Source organism: Halichondria panicea, chromosome 17, assembly GCF_963675165.1.
Source record: "Halichondria panicea chromosome 17, odHalPani1.1, whole genome shotgun sequence".
NCBI classification, from domain to species: domain Eukaryota; kingdom Metazoa; phylum Porifera; class Demospongiae; order Suberitida; family Halichondriidae; genus Halichondria; species Halichondria panicea.
In genome coordinates, this window is record NC_087393.1 from 3559727 (window position 1) to 3580691 (window position 20965).

The window sequence follows — 20965 nt, forward strand, 5'->3', positions numbered from 1 at the left end:
ACTGTGCATCTTGTACAACACGGCTATAAGAATAGATGTTTGTGTAGCCTTCGCCAAGGTACACAATATCTCTAAGTAAGCAAATGGATTAAGCTGCATGGAATGAATGGCTATAATTTTATGATTTGTGACATCCAGCACAAGATTCTCGTGACATACCTCTACTAAACTTTGTGAGAACATCGAACAAAAATTAAATCTGATTCAGGCCATCACTACTAGTTACAAGTTCAACTGCTGTAGAGCGATGACTGAGTGGAGAGCCTTAGTGGGAGAAAAGAAATCCAGGTTATCGTGATGCCTTACTCCACTTCCTTCCAAGTGTGGTGAGCAAACTAAACCAGACTGGAGGCATGCTGAAACATTTGAGAACAGGTAGTGGTACTACAGATATATGCACTGTGGATTAGGATCCCAGAGTCAGCTATTAACAGAGACACTGGCTAAGCAGGAGCTATAATTCTAGCTTTCTACTTTAGTGACCCTGTTCCATTGTTCTACAGTACAGCTTTTTATTGCAGTGACCCTGTTCCATCATAGATTGTTCCTGGTACAGGATCACTTCAGTTGTAAATAACCCATGTGCCAAGTTCTGTTCAAGCTACATTTTGCTCGCTTTTATTAGACAACGAAGCTTTAACACCGAAAGCTGCCACTATTAGTCTCACGTTACTTTCCAATACACATTATACCTACCTTCGACACTCTCTCTCTATTATATAATTATACTCTTGATAACATTGACGATGATTATCGCCTTTCCTTTTTATAGCTTGTACCTGAAGTGGTTGCGGTTACAATAGTGATGTAAGTCTGGCAATATGCCTCCTGTGCACAGTCTATTGGAGTTACGGTGACTCCTCCTAATGAACTCTCTTGTGTGTGCATACTTCTGTTAACATGGGAATTTCCTCTTGGACATGAGGCAATGAATAATGTGGCAGCCAGCCAAGTGTCAGTACACATGTTACTACTGGGCATGCAGGCAATGAATATTGTGGCAGCCACTAGAAAAGTGTCGGTACTTTCAATGTTCAATCGAATTGTGTGCAGAGCAATGTTTAGCTGGCTTTAGACTGTTACAGTTTTACAGCTATACATAGGAGTATAGAAGACAGTAAGTATATGACTGACCCAACAGATTATCAAGGTAGGTATAAAACACACAAATCTTATTGTCAAAATAATTCTGAAGCATAAATTAGCATGTCTATAAACCGCATAGCAAGAAATTTTCGAGGGGGCTTTTTTGTGGGTTAACAATCCTACACGAAAATGATTCCACAAAAATTGTTCTTTAAGTGTGTGCATGTGTGTATGCATGCGCATGGTGTGTGAATGTGTGTGAAGATGATGGTGTATAGAATAAACAGAGGGCATACGTTGCAACTACTTTCGCAGCTCTCCACACAGTCAGTATCAGAATTATCCGCTATAACGTGCAAAGATTTAAGGTGTGGTCTGTGAGTGCTTCCAGTAAACAGTCACCCATGAAATTGACGAAAAGCTTTTTTAGAGGTCATTCCACGAAATTGAAGGACCTCGAAAATTTCGCGCTATAGGGTACTTATAATTATACTTTCACATCATTTGGCTGCACTACCTGACAAACTGAAAAAATAACTGTATACATGCATGCATGTCTACATGGTCAAAATGCCATTGTCATGTTTTAAAAGCAATCAAGCTTCATTGCTCTATATGCCCATTTCCAGAACTAGACCAAGAGAAGGCAATGGATCAGTCCCCACCAGAGACAGACAAGCAGCCCCTTATAGGAGCAGAGCCACCAAGGCCAATGCTAGCTCCTGAAGTGCACCTCCAGCCAAGATCACTGGCTCCCCCAGGCCCTCAGCAGTACCCCCCACAATATGAACAAGCCCCATTCGGGACTCTGAATGCGAGTATCTTCAAGTTTCAAGCCGAGGAAACTAGGGTATAGAGAAGCCTCTTTTCTGCTTTCCAGACTAATTAATGAACCATACAGAATTACAAACAAAAATTACTGCGTTTACTTTAGTATGTGAATTAAGAGCTATTCTAGACTGGAGATATATCATAGCTTTTTTAAGCATGCACTACTAGTATACTACATGAATGGCTATACATAGATTAAAAAAAAAATTTTTTTTTCGAACAATTAGTATGCTTATCATAATTATACTTGCAGGCAAGGCAAACTAACACTACTGTGGTGGTTACACAACCAACAAGTGTTATCTACCAACAAAATGTTCCAGCTTGGATCGGGTCAGATTTGCTTATTTACTTATCAATATTCATCATGCTTTGTTGCGGATTACTGCCTGGATTTGTGGCCTTGGTTTTCGCTTGGGAGGTGAGAAAATGTTACAGTAAATATATTTATAGCCATACACACAGGCTTTTATAGCATCATTTTTAAGGTGGACTTGCAAAATTAGCTTTATTTTAAGATGACATTCTATGGTGAAAACCCATTTATATGACTGTGCATGTATATGGAGATGCCTTTTAGTACCAATATTATTAGGTTGGCTATCAAAAAGTTTAGGTGTACTTTTCAGGGTTCTCCCCAGAAAGTTTTGTCAGAGTGGTGTTGTGCAGCGTGTGTAGCCAAAAGAGATCAACATGTCAGTCTGAATCACTCTTGATGCATTTCACACCAAATTTTTCTGTCAATAATAATTATTCTATTTTTGAATCTTGTTTTTAGTTCAGCATGGCATCATGGTCTTCTGGGCACTAAAGTTCATCTTCTGAGGAGTTTAGGGGGTGCTTCCCTAGTGAAAAGCTGCAGCTTGAACTTAGAAAGAGAACAGTGACAGAAGCTTTGTCTGCTTATCTATCAATCTGCCACATGGCATAAGTAGCCCCACCTACAAATAATTCCGAGCGAAGTGAGGTTATGTTTGGGTCCTATTCCGAGATTTTCCGTGGCAGCAGTGGTGGATGACATCGAGGCAAAAGGAGCTTTACCTGGACTGCTGGTGAACATGTAGACTTTGATACTTGGCGTGGAGTCTTGGCAGATGCTGAGGGATGTCGGCTCAAAGTCTTAGGCCTCAGCTACAGCCAGGAGTAGCTAAACCGGAGCCTGGATGGACAGTTGAACTTAAATCTAGCTTTCTTGTGTGTCGATCATTATGACGTCTTTACCAGATTGAATGCACATAGACCTAGCTTTCTTATGTGACGATTATTAGGTCCAGATTTACTTTGATATTTGATTTTACTGAGCCAAGAGTAGATAATACTCTTATCTACTCTTGACTGAGCGAGGATTTATTGCATTTAACGTACCCCTAGTAATTATTGCTGGGCTTCTATTGAAACAGCTAGTAGCTAGCAGCTGAGTTTAGTATAGCTAGCTAGCTATGAGCTAGCTGCTGATAGCTGCCTCAGAGTGGCGCTGCGCAACTCTAATATACGCTTTAGGGAGAACGCTGCTTTTAACGGTAGTTGTCTAAACAGAGATTACTGTCTTAACTGTGGTAGAGATAATATCCTGAAGCAACCCATTACAGCTGTTTGCGTAGACCTTGCAAAATACTAAATCATTCACTGCATTACCACAAAACCATCATACAATGTTGCTATGCAGTATTAGATACGTGTGTACATGTAAATAAAAAGTGAGCAATGATGGCTTCTAAAACTAGACTATGGAAACTCATAGAACCGGGGAGGATTTGATGTAGAAAATGGTCTACCAACGCCTTATGCTGAGACTTGCATGCTGTACAAAAAATAGTTACGCTAAAGAACCTGCAGATGGCTGACTCGCTCACTGCAGTATACCGGTTTTTGACCAACAAGTCCAAACGTATAAGCAACAGGTTTTCCAAAACAATCTTTTGTGATCTGTCAGTGTTTGAGGTCCTTTGCAGTACTTTGTACCAGTTTTTTCAGCCTGAAACTTCTTCACACTGCTTTCCATACATGCAGTGGACAGATTAGTAGCTATAATTAATCAGGTATGCAAGTCCCAGCCCATTCTCCACTTCAAATCCTCACCATAATTTGTACCACTTTATAGCGGGTAATTTTCGCCGGTATAATTTTTTCTTGTAGATTAGCCATTTTGTTATTAGCAAAAAGTACCTGTTACAGTAGAACCTCGATTATCCGAAACCTCGATTATCCGGCTTGGCAGTTTTCTTTTTAATCAGATTAAACAATTCAGAAAATGGGCGTGTCCCTCAAATGCGCATGCGCGTTGCAGCTGTTACCATGGAGACATGCCTGCTTATCTTCTGCGCATGCACAGACAACCATGTGGCACTGCTGTTTATCAATAAAGTGGGTGGATTAAGGCGTGGTTTATCTATTCGATTATCCGGCATATTCACTTATCCAGCCTCCTTCTGGAACCAAGGTGTCCGGATAATTGAGGTTCTACTGTATACAAGTTCTAGAAGCCATCATCGCTCAGGACTACATGTTGTTAGCATAGACATTGTATATGGTGATTTTGTGGTAATGTAGTGAGCTGTTAAAATCTATGCAAACAGCTGTAGTCTAAAAAGCAATGCAGCAATTTCCTTCACGTATATAGAAGGGTGATTGGAACAAACCAATGCAAACTTTAAAAACAAACAAACAACCACTCACACCACACTATAATTATAGGCTCGCAACAAGAAGGAGATTGGACGAATTAAGGAGGCCAAATCTTGGACACTGGCTGCCATTGTCTGCAATGTACTCACTGCTCTACTGGGTGTGGCTGCCATTGTGTTTGTCTACAGATGTTATAACTGAAAAATGGAACTTGACTGTCAGCTTGAACCTAAACTCTTATGTAGTATTTGTACTGAACCTCGCATGTATACTAGTGGCTATTAGCATTCCATATAAATACTTCATGTGAGATAATAACATGCATGTTTGTTAATTGTGCTATTCTCAACACAAGATACAAGATGTTGTATATAGTTCGATGAGAACACTGAACAGATTTCATACATGCATGATGCTTTACTTAATGCTCTAAACAGAATGTGCATGTATACAGTTCAATGCATGCTTGTACATACATGTATCTGTATAATTATGGTACACACTGCATGCAACCAGAGGAGACAAGTAATTAGCCTTTGATTACTCTCAGCAAAAACGTACGACGTGGGCGGATCATTATTGTTCGATCAAAGGCTAATTGCTTGAGCTGCACCGCGCCTGTCGTACCTCCTCTGGCATGCAACAGTGTTACTGGCATAATGTAGAATCACAATAGCCTGGAAAACAATCTCGACAGGAATAAAAGCATGTGATGCAAGGTTTAATGACAACAGAAACCTTTTCCAATTACACAACTTCTTAGATGATCCTATGCAGGTATATATTATACAATAATCATAGCAACAATACACGGTTAACAATTCCTTGTATACTATAGGCTAGGGCAAGCATTGCGAACATTATTATCCTAATCAATAGCTTAACCCACTTGACAAATAATGTGACGCATAAAATCTTTTAACGTTGCAGATTCATTAAAATTCACAATTCTATATCTATAAGTCAGTGTACGTCTATACATTTCAGTTTAACAACCAGTAATTAAAAGTGAGCAAAATAGCAAACGCAAACGCATTTTTCGTTATTGTAGAGCAGCATATAGCATAATTTTCATGGGGTAAAAAATTCGTTCAACTCAAAAACGGTGATTTTCGTGAGCACAAATGTCGTTTAACTTCATTGCCTGCACTGCACTGCATTGCATGTGTTCCGGTAAACCGCGCCTACGTTTTCGTGGGGGAAATTTTCTTTGAGGTCAGCTTGCCCACGAAATTAACAAATATTTTTCCCCATGAAAATTAGCTATCATCCGAAAATTAAAACTGCGAAATTATTCTACCGCACTCAGTATAGACAAGCAGTAGTGAACAATTGTTGATGAAAAACAACTTTCTAGTAAGTCAGATGCTGTGAGCTGTTGCAGGTGGCCTGTGTGACCTCACGAGTGTCCACCAGAGCTGCTCTGACCTGCTTCAAGCGTGCCTATGTTGTCAAGAGCTCTGTGTCCCATCTCCTCAAGAGCTCTCTGCATTGCCTGGTTATTGTACGCATGCGCAATAATCACGTAGAAGTTGGTAAAGGATCATGAGCCTCAAAACCAAATTATCGTGCCGGTCCATGACTTACATACATACATACAGAATTGCGACTATGTAGAGACTCGCTTTGTTCGCCCTCATTAGTACCATCAGGTGTTCTGGTACCGTATATATAGCTGGTTATTTTTGAGGCACTAAATTAATTACAGCTACTGTGTACTGAGCAGTGTTTAGCTAGCTATAGACTGTTACAGCTTTAGCTTTACAGGGGTATAGAAAAACAGCATATGGTTGACCCAACAGAATACCAAGGTAGGTACAAAACATATACATCTTAGTTTGTATAAAGCAGCATGTCTACTTAATTATAATTATGCTTTCACATCAGTTGGCTGCACTTGCACTACCTGACAAACTGAAAAAATAACTGTGTACAGTCAAAATGCTTCAAAAGCAATCAAGTTTCATTGTTCTTTACATGCATGACCAGTTCCAGAACTAGACCAAGAGAAGGCAATGGATCAGTACCCACCAGAGACAGACAAGCAGCCCCTTATAGGAGCAGAGCCACCAAGGCCAATGCTAGCTCCTGAAGTGCACCCCCAGCCAAGATCACTGGCTCCGCCTGGCCCCCAGCAGTACCCCCCACAGTATGTACAAGGCCCATTTGGCAATATCAATGTGAGTATCTTTAAGTTTCAAGCTGAGGAAACCAGGTGCATGCATGGGTTTCCAGACTAATTAATTACTGCATGCTAAGTGACTGAGAACGTTCACTTTTAGTGTGTGAATTAAGACTAGAGGTATATATATCATAGCTTTTAAGCATGCACTACTAGTAACTACTATAGCAGTGCATGGCTGCCAAGCTACATACACATCAATAGTGTAACTATTTATATACTTGCAGGCAAGGCAAACTAACACTGCTGTGGTGGTTACACAACCGCCAAGTGTTATCTACCAACAAGATGTTCCAGCTTGGGTCGGGTCAGATTTGATTATTTACCTATCGATATTCACCGTTCTTTGTTGCGGATTCCTGCCTGGAATTGTGGCCTTGATGTTCGCTTGGGAGGTGAGAAAATGCTACTCTATAGCCATGCACACAGCATCATTCTTCTTGGCAAATTAATTAGCTTTTATCAGTATTCTAAGATGACATTCTATGGTGAAAATCCATTTATACGTGTATGTAGGGATTACTTTCTTGGCCATAGTAGGTTGGCTATCAAAAGTTTGCTAACCGGTAATTGTCCAAACAGACGTAGATTGCTGTGGTATAGAGATAATATCCCGAAGCAACCCCATTAAAAGTCTAAAAAGCAATGCAGCAATATCTTTTACATATAGAGGGGTGATTAAAACAAACCCACGCAAACCTATGTAATCAAACAACCACCCACCCACCACTATAATTATATATAGGCTCGCAGCAAGAAGGAGATTGGACGAATTGAGGAGGCTAAATCCTGGTCCCTGGCCGCCATTTTCTGCAATGCGATCGCTGTTCTACTGGGTGTGGCTGCCATTGTATTTGCCTTTTTATACTACAGCATCAAAATCAATGGAACTTGGCTATCAGCTTGAACTGAATGTTGAACCATACTAACTAGTGGCTATTATAGCATTCCATAAAACAATATACTTTCTGTGAAATAATAACATCATTATGCTAATATATTGTAAGCTATTCTCAAGATGTTGTATAGTTCGATAAGAAAACATGAAAACATTGAACAAATTTTCAACATGACTTTTTCCTTAATGCTCTAAAAGGAAGGTGTATAATTATACAGTTCACTGCATGCTTGTACACACATGTATCTGCATATAGTACACACTGTGTCCAGTGTTACTGGCATATAGACATAATTACCGTACAATCAAAGCATGTGGATGCAATGTTTAATGACACAACAGAAACCTTTTCCAATTACACAACTTCTAGGACGATCCCATGCCGGTATAATAACTATATACAATCATGCATCATAGCAACAATACAGAGTTAAGCAAAATTCAATTTCCTACTTTATATACTATAATTATAGGCTAAGGGCACCAATTACGAAAATTATTAACCCGAGGTGTGTGGGCAGCCATGCACGGGTTATAGTTATGTAGTCGTTTGTCTATTTGTTTGTAATAGTAGTTGTTGGCTTTTGACCTCCGAGATTAAAGGAAATGCAGTGCCAATATATAATAAAATTATGGCATATTGCATGCACTCTGGTCAGTTCTGTATAATAATTATGGCAAATATGACCTTTGGGTGAAGTTTCCCACCTATAAATTATATACATTCCAGTTAACAAGTGATGCATGCAGTGGTTAAAAGCTAATAAAATAGCAAACACAAACAGATCAAGTATGCAGAAACTACTGTATACTCTACACTCTATTTTAAGGTATTAAATACACTAGTTGTGCATCTTGTACAACACAGCTATAAGAATAGATGTTCGTGTAGCCTTCGCCAAGGTACACAATATCTCTATGTAAGCGGATGGATTAAGCTGCATGGAATGAATGGTCATAATTATGATGTGTGACATCCAGCACAAGATTCTCGTGACAGACCTCTACCAAACTTAGTGAAAACATCGAACAAAAATCAATTAGAGCTAAATCTGATTCAGGCCATCACTACTAGTTAAGGTTCAACTGCTGTAGAGCAGTGACTGAGTGGAAAGCCTTAGTGGAGAAAAGAAATCCAAGGTTATCGTGATGCTTTACTCCACTTCCTTCCAAGTGTGGCGGCCAAACACCCACTCATGCACCCGTGGAAACTGGTGGCGGTTATAATTTGACTGGTCTCACACCCAAAATGGAAATTTGGCACTGCTGAGATAAGACTAGTGACTGGGGTACCACTATAGAAAGTGAGAGGATTGAGGTCCAATCATGCAGAATATGTGGTCCAGTTTTATATCTTCTGAGTAACAATGGATGGTGATGGTATTCAGTTTGCTGACAACAAGAACAATGACCTCTTAATTACGTGAATAAGGCTGTTTGGTGTGCTACTGACGAGCTCCCTACTGGCCCCCCCAATATGCCCATTTCCAGTTGGCCCAGAACGTACACTCAGCTCTTCATTAACTTAGCTCTATTCATCACTGCAGCTGTCTGTGAGTGCATGCTAACAACATCATCATTGGTAACCGTTACAAAATCTCTACTAAAATTGCAGCTACAACTCTCTGTCCCGAAGCTACAGTGATGACAACAGCAATCAGCACATCCACTCCTCCGACTATTCCATACACCACTTATTATGATATACTCCACCAAAATATCCCCCATGCAACACACCCACCAACAACAAAACCCCACCTAAGACCACATTTCAAAATAATTGCTCTGGCCGCCATAATGGGTGTGGTTGTTTGGACACTGACAAAGAACAAGTAACAAAGAGTGGAGGTAAGAAATTTACTGGAAACTACTTACAGACATGATGGTTTTTTTTACTACTTGGATAACCGTGGTAATTCTAGAGCTAATACATGGCATGCACATAGTCCCGACTCTTCAGAAGGGATGTATTTATTAGAGATCCAAAACCAATGCGAGAGTCTCTTGGTACAAACCCTCCGGCATTTAGTAAACTGTGTGTGTATAATACGTGCAGTAGATTGCGTTACATAAGAAAAAGATCGGCGTGATGTAAAATAAGAATCGTATGCTTTGTGTAGATGAGTGTCCACGTGCACTAGTTTTAATTTAACTGCGCTTGATTGTCAGTTATATGTGATTGGTCACAGGAATAAAAATCGGGCCTGCCAAATGCTTATAGCCTTCTTTGTCTGAAATGTCAATTTTATTGGGTTTGGATCCCATACAATCGATGTGTATATATACTCAGGCTTCAAAGCCAATGATAAAAGGAACTTGTATACGACACTAATTATTGACATGAACTGTCAATACCATGCATTTGTATTGTACTATGGTTGCAGTGAAATAAAGAAATGTTTGGCTGTACGTTACACTAAGCTCCAATAATAATTAGATACACAGCAATCAAAAATATCTGAAAAGTTTCTGAAACTTTGTTGGGAGGCCATCAATTTATACTTGCATAAGCAACAAAAGAAGAACGCTTACCAAATCAAAATTGTAAGCTATTCAGCCTTCACTTCAATTATCACATTAGTATTAATGTCTTTAGTAAATACAGTAGACTATCGCTATTCCCCCTCTCTGAAGTACGGCCACCTCGATATACCGGCCATTTGGTTTGGCACGGATTGCTAGCAACTATAGACAAAACTCCACGTGAAATGTGACCACTCGCTATTCCGTATACTGGCCAGTGCTGGCTGCCCCAAACATAGGTTTTCAATGTAAGTTTATTACAGCCAGATATGACGTTTTGGGTGTGGTTTAGCAAATAAAATTGGATTACACTTTAAATACAGTATTAGTAATAAATACTTCTGTCATGGGGAATTTCCTGAACACTGAATAATGTGGCAGCCAGCCAAGTGTCAGTACACATGCATGCTATCAAATTACAGCTGCTGTGTATAGAGCAGTGTTTAGCTATATATACGTATTCATAAACTCCTGACGTAGCTATATAGACTGTTAAAGCTTTACAACAGCTAAAACTAAAGTATACGAAGGAGGATAGAAGACAGTATGGCTGACCCAACAGAATACCAAGGTAGGTGCAAAACATCTTCATTGTAACGCATACGTATATCAATTATGCTGTCACAAAACTGCACTGCCTAGACCCACAAACTGTATACATATACATGTATACATGCATAGTCAAAATGCCATTGCCATGCTTTAAAAAGCAATCAAGTTTCATTGTTCTACACATGCATGACCAGTTCCACAACTAGACCAAGAGAAGGCAATGGATCAGTACCCACCAGAGACAGACAAGCAGCCCCTTATAAGAGCAGAGCTACCAAGGCCAATGCTAGCTCCTGAAGTGCACCCCCAGCCAAGGCCAATGCTAGCACCTGAAGTGCACCCCCAGCCAAGATCACTGACCCCCCAGCAGTACCCCCCACAGTATGGACAAGGCCCATTCGGGACTATGAATATTCGTCTAGGAAACCACTGGCAGGTGCACGGTATAGAAAAGTTTTCACGATTGTAGTATAAATAAACAATCATATCCTCCGCTAGTTAAGCAACATGTCATCTCCTACAGATGCTCAGGAGCTTCCTAGGTCCAAGCGTTGTGCATTCAACGTCCTTTGCTGCAGTTATAAGCTCTTCTTCGCTAAAATGTATCTAAACCACTCCCATGGACTCATGGAGGCTTATATAGCCATCTTATTAGAGAGCAGCTTCCGTGATTTTGCCGTCGCTTTGGAGTCTTAGTACCGCCAACTCTGGAAAGCATGGCTTCTTTTTGTTTGCTTACTTTCCTGAACAAATGGAAAACACCTAGAAAACTGTGCATGCACAGGGCTGTATATCATATAGCCGTTGACCAATGAATCGTGACGTAAGTGCGATATAAGTAATAATTATACCATGGGCAAGATGTACTTATATGTGTTCTTAGTGTCCCAATGACCCGATCAAGGGCTTGCCTGAGGGATACTATAACCATAGTTACCGAATGCACATGATCTAACTCATTTAGCTCCCACTATTTATTCATTGGCTAAACCAGACAATTCCTCAGAAAAATTGTCTTTTGAATCAAAGACTTAGCAGCAGCTTTATGTCAAAGTTTTACTCCTACTGAACACGCTGAAGGAGTTCTGAACACTCCCGTTGCCCGGTTCCCTGTATAGTTAGCCTGAACCTATATTAGCTAAATTAATAGCTACCATGCACTGTACGAGTCAGCTAGCTCAATGTTGAATTCCAATGCAAAAACCCACCAGTAAGTATATGCGTTTATACGCTTATAATCCAGTAAGCGCTAATAATCTCGTTTCTATGGTATTCATATATAATTATGCAGGCAAGGCAAACTAACCTACAACCGACAAGTCGTATCCACCTACACAATTTTCCAGCTTGGATTGGGTCAGATGAGCTTGTTTATATCTCCGTATTCACCATGATTTTTTGCGGAATTGTGCCTAGATTTGTGGCCTTGCTGCTCGCTCATGGGGTGAGAAAATTAGTGCTACAGTACAATTATAACTGTACGACCACACCCACACAGGCTTTATAGTATCACTTTTAGTGGTGGACTTTGACATATTCTATGGTGAAAACCTATTTACACAGAGGTATTCTTTTCTTTACCATAATAGGTGGGTTATTAAAAGTTTGGGTACAGCAGTCTTAATCGTGGTAGAAATAGTGATACAGCAATTTCCTTCATGTGGGGAGGCATGGGGTGATGTGATTCAAACACACCCAATGCAATTGAACTAAAACAAACAACCATGCACCCACCACACTATATAGGCTCGCAAACTGAGGAGGGCTGGACAAATTGATAAGGCCAGATTATGGACCAAGGACGCTATTTCCTGCAATGTACTCACTATTGTACTGGGTGTGTTTGTCATAGTTATCCCTATTGCAATACATGCACATACATAATTATATAACTGTTGTAAAGTAACTTAGCTGTCAGAACCATCAGTAAAGTTTGTATTGAACCTTGTAAGTATAATTATTTGCATTGAGAACGGCCTTCATAATGTTGCCATAACTTTGTTATAGTTTACTCCATTTCAAAATGTCATATACCATTGGATTCCTTAATTGTTAAAATGCACTTCAATCTAGAGGTGCTAAGTTCCAGAAGGTAGCATCATTTTTACCCGAGGTGCGCGTGGGCGGCCACAGGTATAGTTGTCTGTTGGTTTGCTTGTTTGTTTGTTTGTTTGTGATGGGATTTTCTACTCACCTGGATGCCACAGCACTGCGTTTACAGCATGGATAGCCTTCACACAACAGTATCTTGTTTTAAATAGTGGAAGATTTTGATGTTAAAGCTCCTTTGTCTAATAAAAGCGAGCAAAAGCTAAACTTGCTCGTGGCCTTGAGTCAAGGTACGGGATCACTCCAGCTGTAAATACGTAGTCAAGGCTTCATTACGTATTTTCAGCTGAAGTGATCCCGTACCAGGAACAATTGAATAAGCCTACGGTCAAGAAAGTAGAATTGTGACTGGTTGTTGACTGACTCTGGATCCTATACTCCAGCCTATAGCAGGAGCCATACTTCTCTTAGTCTAAGACTCCAGGCTTCTTTGCTGTGATCCCAGTCTACAGTGCATGTCTCATGTAGTTGTACGTTGTTAGTTTGCTCTGAGTTGCTGTGCTAGTCATAGGCATGCTGCATTATAATTATACAATTCCTCTGGTTTCTTTATAGTATCATGTCACCAGCCGAGGGTTTGCACTCTAGTGCTCTAGTCTATGTAGAAGTCTTATGGCATACAAACAAATTATATATATAAATAGGTATAACATTTGAAAATTGTTACTGAATATATATATACATCGCTATTCTTGATCACATAACATACATGATGTTGTTGATGAGAACATAAAATTGACAACATGCATGACCACATCCTTAATGTTTTAATTAAATGAGTGTACACTTCATGCGCTGCATGAATGAATACATACACGTATATACATGTGACGACCTTTTTTTTAGGTAAAATGCAGAGTCCGTCCCGCTTGAGCCCTGCCTTGCCACTGGAACCCCCCTGACAAGAATCCTAGATCCGCCAATGTACAGCTATATAATTATGTTAAATCACACAGCAACCCGAATATTCTCACAACTGCATGGTAACCCATGCAGCATATGGTGACATTATAAAGAGCTTGGGCAGCAAACTACCGACTAAAAACAACACAATGACTTGACCTATAAGAGACTAACTGAAGATTCTGAAACAGCTATAATCAATTAATGACGACTATATAATTATGTCACCAATTTGCAGCTGTATAGCTGGTGATCCACCCACAAGAAGCAACCCAGCTGTCGACCTTGAGGGTAGCAAAGCCCTCACTGCAACAAAAGATGACCATAATACTATGTTATTCGGGTTGGTTGAAATAAAGCGGCCACTAAAATGTTCTAAGAGGAGTGGGTGCAAGCTAGGTAATTTAAAAATGAAATTGACCAGAAAACAATCCTACATTGCATGGAGTAAGACATTCAAGTTCTGACAATGACTCCTCAATACCCACCACAGAGAATGAGGCATACACTAGTGTGACTGCTAACACGGAGGTTAAAAGTTTCTAGCTATGTCATAGAGATTATCTCAGTAATGGGTTTTTCTAAAGAACATTTAGATCTACTTAATCACTAAACAATTCTTTGTTCTTTGATCATTTACTATAATAACCCTGTTAAGTTTGTTTTGAATACAATCGTCAATGTACATGTAGAAGCATGTGTAAACATGATATTATATCGGAAAGATAGTCTTTATAGTTTCATAATACACAAGTTACTCGAGAAAGCTATGATGGAAGGCAACACTGTCCCAGAGAGAGAGAAACAGCCGCTGTTACCAAAGAAACAACACCCCCAGGCAAGACCACAGGCTCCCCAGCTGTACCGCCAACAGGTAGGAGAGCAGAATAACTTTTTACACGGAAAATCCATCCCAATACTATAACAGTAGCTGAAATTAGCAGTTAGAATGATGTAGTAATACAAACATGTAGGATATCCTGAAACATACATTACAATTAGACATTTGCATGTGTGTACATGGCCCTAGTAATAACTAAGCGGCTCAATCTTACTATCGCTATAATTGTACAGCTGTAAAAATAAATGATAAATAAATGTAGCAGTCTACATTTATCTGTACATGTACATGTATAATGTTCAAAAATCACATAAATGAGTTAATTACACAAGATACGTAGTTCACAATAGACTCTACACTCACACGCATGCATACGAAACATACATGCATGTATATATACAGGTGAGAGAGACTGTGCTGGTGACAAGAGAGCCTATAGTTGGCGTGTACACATACAGACAGCCTAACATTCCCACTTGGATTGGGTCCGAATACGTTGTCTACGCCTCAGTGCTCACTATGCTCTTTTGTGGCATTCTGCCAGGAGTTGTGGCTCTGCTCTTAGCATGGGAGGTAAGGCGCAGTAACTATATAATTATTGCTGTAAGCCTGCGTAACTTGGCTACAATACACATGTACATTTATTGCATAATGGACTATTCAGTCAACTTGTCAGCGTTGCAGTCGGGGACTGTTTTCACATTTCTACGTCAAAAACCGTACAGAATAATTTATTATGAAACATGCATGCAAAAATAACTTGGTACGTACACAAATTCCAGCTACCCACGTACACACACACTATAATTATAGGCTCGTAGCAAGAGGGAGACTGGACAAATTGAAGAGGCCAGATCATGGACCGTGGGGGCCATTCTCTGCAATGCACTTGCTTTCACACTGGGTTTGTCTGCCATTGTGTCTATCTCTGTGTACTACGGCTTAAAAGGACAACACATTCAATGATTTGTACCATGCACACATAAGTATGCAACGTGCAACAAGGACTTATTACTACAGAATACATACATATACTGTATACTGTATACAACGTAATACATACTAAAGTTGTGTACAGTGCAGTTGTTGCTTATAGTGCATGCCAAAGATTTTCTAAACAATTACAACTACAGAGGAGTTATTAACATAAAGTTTTTAGACTACGTATGCACTTATGCATGCCACCATTCAACATGCAGCAGTTACAAAACACAATGTGTTGCAGCTGCACAACTGTAAACATTGAAAAGTGAACACTGCAGCATAATAATATTATAGAACCTTTGCATGCGTGAAACTTGTTGTACACACCACACACCTTCTGCTACATTTATCTGTACAATGTATAATTATATTGCTATAGCAAGCTTCTAGGTTTGTACAAGCCTTCTGAGAACGGCCTTCATTATGTTGCCATAACTTTATTATAGCTTACTCCATTTCAAAATGTCATATATCATTGAATTCCTTAATTGTTAAAACGCACTTCTATCTAGAGGTGCTATATAAGCTCCAGAAGGTAGCATCATTTTCTATGTAAAAAGTAAAAAAAGTATAATATGTGAAAATTGTTACTGTCACATGCTATTCTCACATAACATACAAGATTTTGTAGTTCGATGCGAACATAAAATTGACAACATGCATGACCACATCTTTAAATGAATGTACACTTCACACACTGCATGTGAATGAATATATACATGATGTGTATACTTGTAGTACACACTACAAGACAAACGTACATAGATTCACAATCGACCTGAGTGTCTGGAAAACAATCTCGATAAAAATAATTTAATGTGTGTGTAAGGTTAACATTCTTCTACAGCTATATAATTATTGCAACCTGAGTATTCTCACAACATAATTATTGTGACATAATTATTATAAACAGCTTGGGCAGCAAAACTACCGACTAAAAACAACACAATGACTTGACCGCTAACTACAAAGAATGAAGCCTATGAGAGACTACCTGAAATGGCTGTAATTAATTAATAATTCATACATCACCAATCTTGCAGCTGTATAGCTGGTGATCCACCCACAAGAAGCAACCCAGCTTATATGTCGACCTAGAGGGTAGCAAAGCCCTCACTGCAACAAAGGATGACCATAATACTATGTTATTCATTGAAATAAAGTAGCCACTGACATTTTCTAAGAGGAGTTGGGTGCATGGTACTTTAAAATAAAATTGACCAGAAAAGAAGCCTACGTTGGAGTGAGACAGTCGAGTTCTGACAATGACCCCTCAATACCCACCACAGAGAATGAGGCACACACTAGTGTGACTGCTGACACTAGGTTAAAAGTTTCTAGCTATATCACAGTAATGGTTTTTTCTAAAGAACATTTAGATCTATACTTAATCACTAAACAATTCTTTGTTCTTTGATCATTTACTATAATAACCCTGTTAAAGTTTGTTTTGAATACAATCGTCAATGTACATGTAGAAGCATGTGTAAACATGATATATATCGGAAAGATAGTCTTTAGATTCATAATACACAAGTTACTCGAGAAAGCTATGATGGAAGGCAACACTGTCCCAGAGAGAGAGAAACAGCCGCTGTTACCAAAGAAACAACACCCCCAGGCAAGACCACAGGCTCCCCAGCTGTACCGCCAACAGGTAGGAGAGCAGAATAACTTTTTACACGGAAAATCCATCCCAATACTATAACAGTAGCTGAAATTAGCAGTTAGAATGATGTAGTAATACAAACATGTAGGATATCCTGAAACATACATTACAATTAGACATTTGCATGTGTGTACATGGCCCTAGTAATAACTAAGCGGCTCAATCTTACTATCGCTATAATTGTACAGCTGTAAAAATAAATGATAAATAAATGTAGCAGTCTACATTTATCTGTACATGTACATGTATAATGTTCAAAAATCACATAAATGAGTTAATTACACAAGATACGTAGTTCACAATAGACTCTACACTCACACGCATGCATACGAAACATACATGCATGTATATATACAGGTGAGAGAGACTGTGCTGGTGACAAGAGAGCCTATAGTTGGCGTGTACACATACAGACAGCCTAACATTCCCACTTGGATTGGGTCCGAATACGTTGTCTACGCCTCAGTGCTCACTATGCTCTTTTGTGGCATTCTGCCAGGAGTTGTGGCTCTGCTCTTCGCATGGGAGGTAAGGCGCAGTAACTATATAATTATTGCTGTAAGCCTGCGTAACTTGGCTACAATACACATGTACATTTATTGCATAATGGACTATTCAGTCAACTTGTCAGCGTTGCAGTCGGGGACTGTTTTCACATTTCTACGTCAAAAACCGTACGGAATAATTTGTTATGAAACCTGCATGCAAAAATAACTTGGTACGTACACAAATTCCAGCTACCCACGTACACGCACACACTATAATTATAGGCTCGCAGCAAGAGGGAGACTGGACAAATTGAAGAGGCCAGATCATGGACCGTGGGGGCCATTCTCTGCAATGCACTTGCTTTCACACTGGGTTCGTCTGCCATTGTGTTTATCTCTGTGTACTACGGCGCCATGTACAGCTGAGCAAACTTGAACTTAACACTACATTCAGTAGTTTTAAAAGGACAACACATTCAATGATTTATACCATGCACACATAAGTATGCAACAACAAGGACTTCTTACTACAGAATACATACATAATTATACTGTATACAACGTAATACATACTAAAGTTGTGTACAGTGCAGTTGTTGCTTATAGTGCATGCCAAAGATTTTCTAAACAATTACAACTACAGAGGAGTTATTAACATAAAGTTTTTAGACTATGTATGCACTTATGCATGCCACCATTCAACATGCAGCAGTTACAAAACACAACACTTTGGGTTTGCATGTGTTGCAGCAGCACAACTGTAAACATTGAAAAGTGAACACTGCAGCATAATAATATTATAGAACCTTTGCATGCGTGAAACTTTAATTGTCCAAACATGACATGAAACTTAACAGTAGCCATAAACATTGCAGTGACCTGAACCTGATAATAGCTAGGTTATTAACCAACATGTATAATTATAATAATAACCTCTTTTGTCAACAAAATTTTTGCAAGCCAACAGTTGGTTTACATTGTACATTAAATGGTATCTTATACCTGTAACGAATTATGTTGTGCCAATAATAAATTATTATAAGAATAAGAATTCAATATGGTATCTGTATCGCAAAGATATGCAGAAAGGAAGGGGGTGTTGGTGTGTTGAATAACTTTCTACAAAATAAAATACCATTGTTCCTGTGGGAGCATGGTATTATGTACAGTTGATCTATACATGTATCAACTACAACAATTACTGTAGGAAGCATAACTAGCCAGAAAAACTGTTTGTAGCTAGTGAAAGAATGGATAACATCCAAGAGCCACCACCATGTAAGTTAACAAATATATATATAAGAATCTTAGGTCTATACAATCAGTTAATCACCATGTTGTCAAAATCACACACAGCATATGAGTTCATTACAAGAGAGCTTATGAAATTGTCAGACCAGCCACCACGTAAGTTACACTGTACTCACTACAGTATATCATTCAAAAAGCTTAGTTTGTACCTTGCATCATGTGTACACGTACGGCGGTTGCCTTAATTATCACTCCCTATGTTTTACAGCTTACGAGGCCCATGTAGATAAACAAAGGGGCGTGAACTCAACACAGAATGGGCGTGGCATTACAGACATCAATATTCTAAGAGTTGAGGTGAGTACTAACAGTAACACAAACCTAACACTATCTAGAAAGGTGATCTTTACCATATAAGTACAAACTGTGCAGATATATAATTACGTATTTGCAATCTCGTAACCTGTTACTGTTGTGTGTTAGTCTCCACCACTATGTACACACAATTATAAGAAGCACCCAGATACTTAATAAACACCAGACTCTACATACTGTATTAACCTCCGCAGTACGAGGCCACCCGCATCCAACCAGAGAGGATGATCATAGTGTCGCTAGTGACAACGCTAGTGTGTCTGCTATTGTGCTCATGGATGTGTAGTTTGGGTGCCCTGTATTTGAGTCACGAGGTAAGGCAACACGTTGCAGTGAAACCTGTCTATAGTGTATAGTAGAGCATTTTCAATCCCTCTTTCTTTGCATCTATCGGGCATACGGGTGGTTCAACTATACATGTATATACATTATAATTATTATGTGTGCCTGAATGCATTGATTTTATGTCGAAAAATCGGCCTGCTAGTGCAGATTGAAAACACATGCATGGAGGGAGACATGAGGCTTATTGCTACATCAGGTTTCGAAGTGTCCAAGTAGTTTTAATCTAGACACATACACATGTACGTACGAATTAAGTATAATTTGTACATTCCTAGTAATTATAAGACACTAAATACTCGTAGAAAACTAATGCTAATTACATATTAAAATTCCATTGAATAAACTACTGACTATAAGCATGTACATGTAAACACACACGCACATGCAGGCACTGAAGTCCAAGCACAATGGAGAACACAAAAGGGAGAGAACACTAGTACGCTACGTCACTGTGCTCAACATCTTCTCTCTTGCGTCCGGCGTGGTGATTCTTATTACCATGATTATCGTCATGGTGGACCTACCGAAACTACACTAGATATTATTATGTCAATAAATTAGGCTTAGGAAGCCTCTCACTTGTATACCGTGCATGTGATGCGAAAAACACATTCCATAGTCATATTACAGCTGATTGCTTCCATAACGGTGGACCTACTAAAACAGTACCAGGTTATGCACATGATACTTAAACGGTTCACATCTCACGGTAGCCATTGAATACAATATTAGCGCGAAATTTTCGCTGTTTTCGAGAGTAAGTAATCCTCCACGAAAACTGTTGCATGAACATAGCTAACAGCGAAGGAAACGTGCATCACTTACCCCATAGCGGGAAATATTTTTAGAGGCAATTCCACAAAGGAAGCACCTCGTGCCATGGTATGCGTATATGAAGTACTGTCAGAACAAATATCACTATGTTTTAATCCTGTTATGAAGAAATAATTTGAGTAGTGTGATAACAGCACTGAAGTACTAAACTAATAACTTAAAATATTATGTTAAGTTTATCAATGCTATATGAACGCACAGCACTCTGGCATCCAGGTGAGCAGAACCAGATTCAACAAACCAACAGACTACTATACCCGTGGCCGCCCACGCGCGCCTCGGGTAACAAACAAACAGAAAGACACACTGGACTACTATAACCCCTGGCCGCCTACGCATCTCGGGTTAATAAGTGATGTGTTGCTGATACAAATCTGAAGTATACTTTTCACTGAATAAGATGGGAGGTAAAAAGGTAAAAACTCGTTTTTACCATCTTCTTATTCAACTGTTTATACTATAGAAAAGT

General features: G+C 39.3%; 4 protein-coding genes and 3 long non-coding RNA genes across 8 annotated transcripts in view; 6 read left to right on the plus strand and 1 right to left on the minus strand.

The window, feature by feature from the left end:
* Window positions 1-20965, minus strand: part of LOC135351250 (uncharacterized) — a 52625-nt gene that overhangs the window by 18949 nt on the left and 12711 nt on the right. The window lies entirely within an intron of this gene.
* Window positions 563-4937, plus strand: LOC135351255 (uncharacterized). The gene is made up of 4 exons (XM_064550224.1): window positions 563-1150; window positions 1716-1936; window positions 2171-2338; window positions 4612-4937. The coding sequence occupies exons 1-4, from the start codon at window positions 1126-1128 to the stop codon at window positions 4741-4743; spliced, it is 546 nt and encodes a 181-aa protein (XP_064406294.1). The 5' UTR covers window positions 563-1125; the 3' UTR covers window positions 4744-4937.
* On the plus strand, window positions 6303-7757 carry LOC135351256 (uncharacterized). The gene is made up of 4 exons (XM_064550225.1): window positions 6303-6353; window positions 6532-6722; window positions 6952-7119; window positions 7470-7757. The coding sequence occupies exons 1-4, from the start codon at window positions 6329-6331 to the stop codon at window positions 7629-7631; spliced, it is 546 nt and encodes a 181-aa protein (XP_064406295.1). The 5' UTR covers window positions 6303-6328; the 3' UTR covers window positions 7632-7757.
* LOC135351263 (uncharacterized) lies at window positions 10540-12769 on the plus strand. The gene is made up of 4 exons (XR_010399420.1): window positions 10540-10716; window positions 10892-11133; window positions 11989-12141; window positions 12444-12769. It is a non-coding gene; the product is annotated as an uncharacterized LOC135351263 (long non-coding RNA).
* LOC135351261 (uncharacterized) lies at window positions 14381-15682 on the plus strand. The gene is made up of 3 exons (XR_010399418.1): window positions 14381-14583; window positions 14953-15123; window positions 15364-15682. It is a non-coding gene; the product is annotated as an uncharacterized LOC135351261 (long non-coding RNA).
* On the plus strand, window positions 16935-18344 carry LOC135351262 (uncharacterized). The gene is made up of 3 exons (XR_010399419.1): window positions 16935-17191; window positions 17561-17731; window positions 17974-18344. It is a non-coding gene; the product is annotated as an uncharacterized LOC135351262 (long non-coding RNA).
* On the plus strand, window positions 18788-20369 carry LOC135351258 (uncharacterized). Its single transcript, XM_064550227.1, has 5 exons — window positions 18788-18969; window positions 19048-19098; window positions 19211-19299; window positions 19512-19631; window positions 20051-20369. The coding sequence occupies exons 1-5, from the start codon at window positions 18942-18944 to the stop codon at window positions 20198-20200; spliced, it is 438 nt and encodes a 145-aa protein (XP_064406297.1). The 5' UTR covers window positions 18788-18941; the 3' UTR covers window positions 20201-20369.

Excerpts from the sequence above, each read along its gene's own strand:
- LOC135351258 (XM_064550227.1), top strand. The coding sequence starts at position 18,942 with ATGGATAACATCCAAGAGCCACCACCAT. Across the intron at positions 19,099-19,210 it reads ATTGTCAGACCAGCCACCAC|CTTACGAGGCCCATGTAGAT; the intron begins GTAAGTTACACT and ends TATGTTTTACAG. Across the intron at positions 19,300-19,511 it reads TCAATATTCTAAGAGTTGAG|TACGAGGCCACCCGCATCCA; the intron begins GTGAGTACTAAC and ends TAACCTCCGCAG.
- LOC135351255 (XM_064550224.1), top strand. The coding sequence starts at position 1,126 with ATGACTGACCCAACAGATTATCAAG. Across the intron at positions 1,937-2,170 it reads TTCAAGCCGAGGAAACTAGG|GCAAGGCAAACTAACACTAC; the intron begins GTATAGAGAAGC and ends TTATACTTGCAG. Across the intron at positions 2,339-4,611 it reads CCTTGGTTTTCGCTTGGGAG|GCTCGCAACAAGAAGGAGAT; the intron begins GTGAGAAAATGT and ends CTATAATTATAG.
- LOC135351256 (XM_064550225.1), top strand. The coding sequence starts at position 6,329 with ATGGTTGACCCAACAGAATACCAAG. Across the intron at positions 6,354-6,531 it reads TGACCCAACAGAATACCAAG|TTCCAGAACTAGACCAAGAG; the intron begins GTAGGTACAAAA and ends ATGCATGACCAG. Across the intron at positions 6,723-6,951 it reads GCCCATTTGGCAATATCAAT|GCAAGGCAAACTAACACTGC; the intron begins GTGAGTATCTTT and ends ATATACTTGCAG.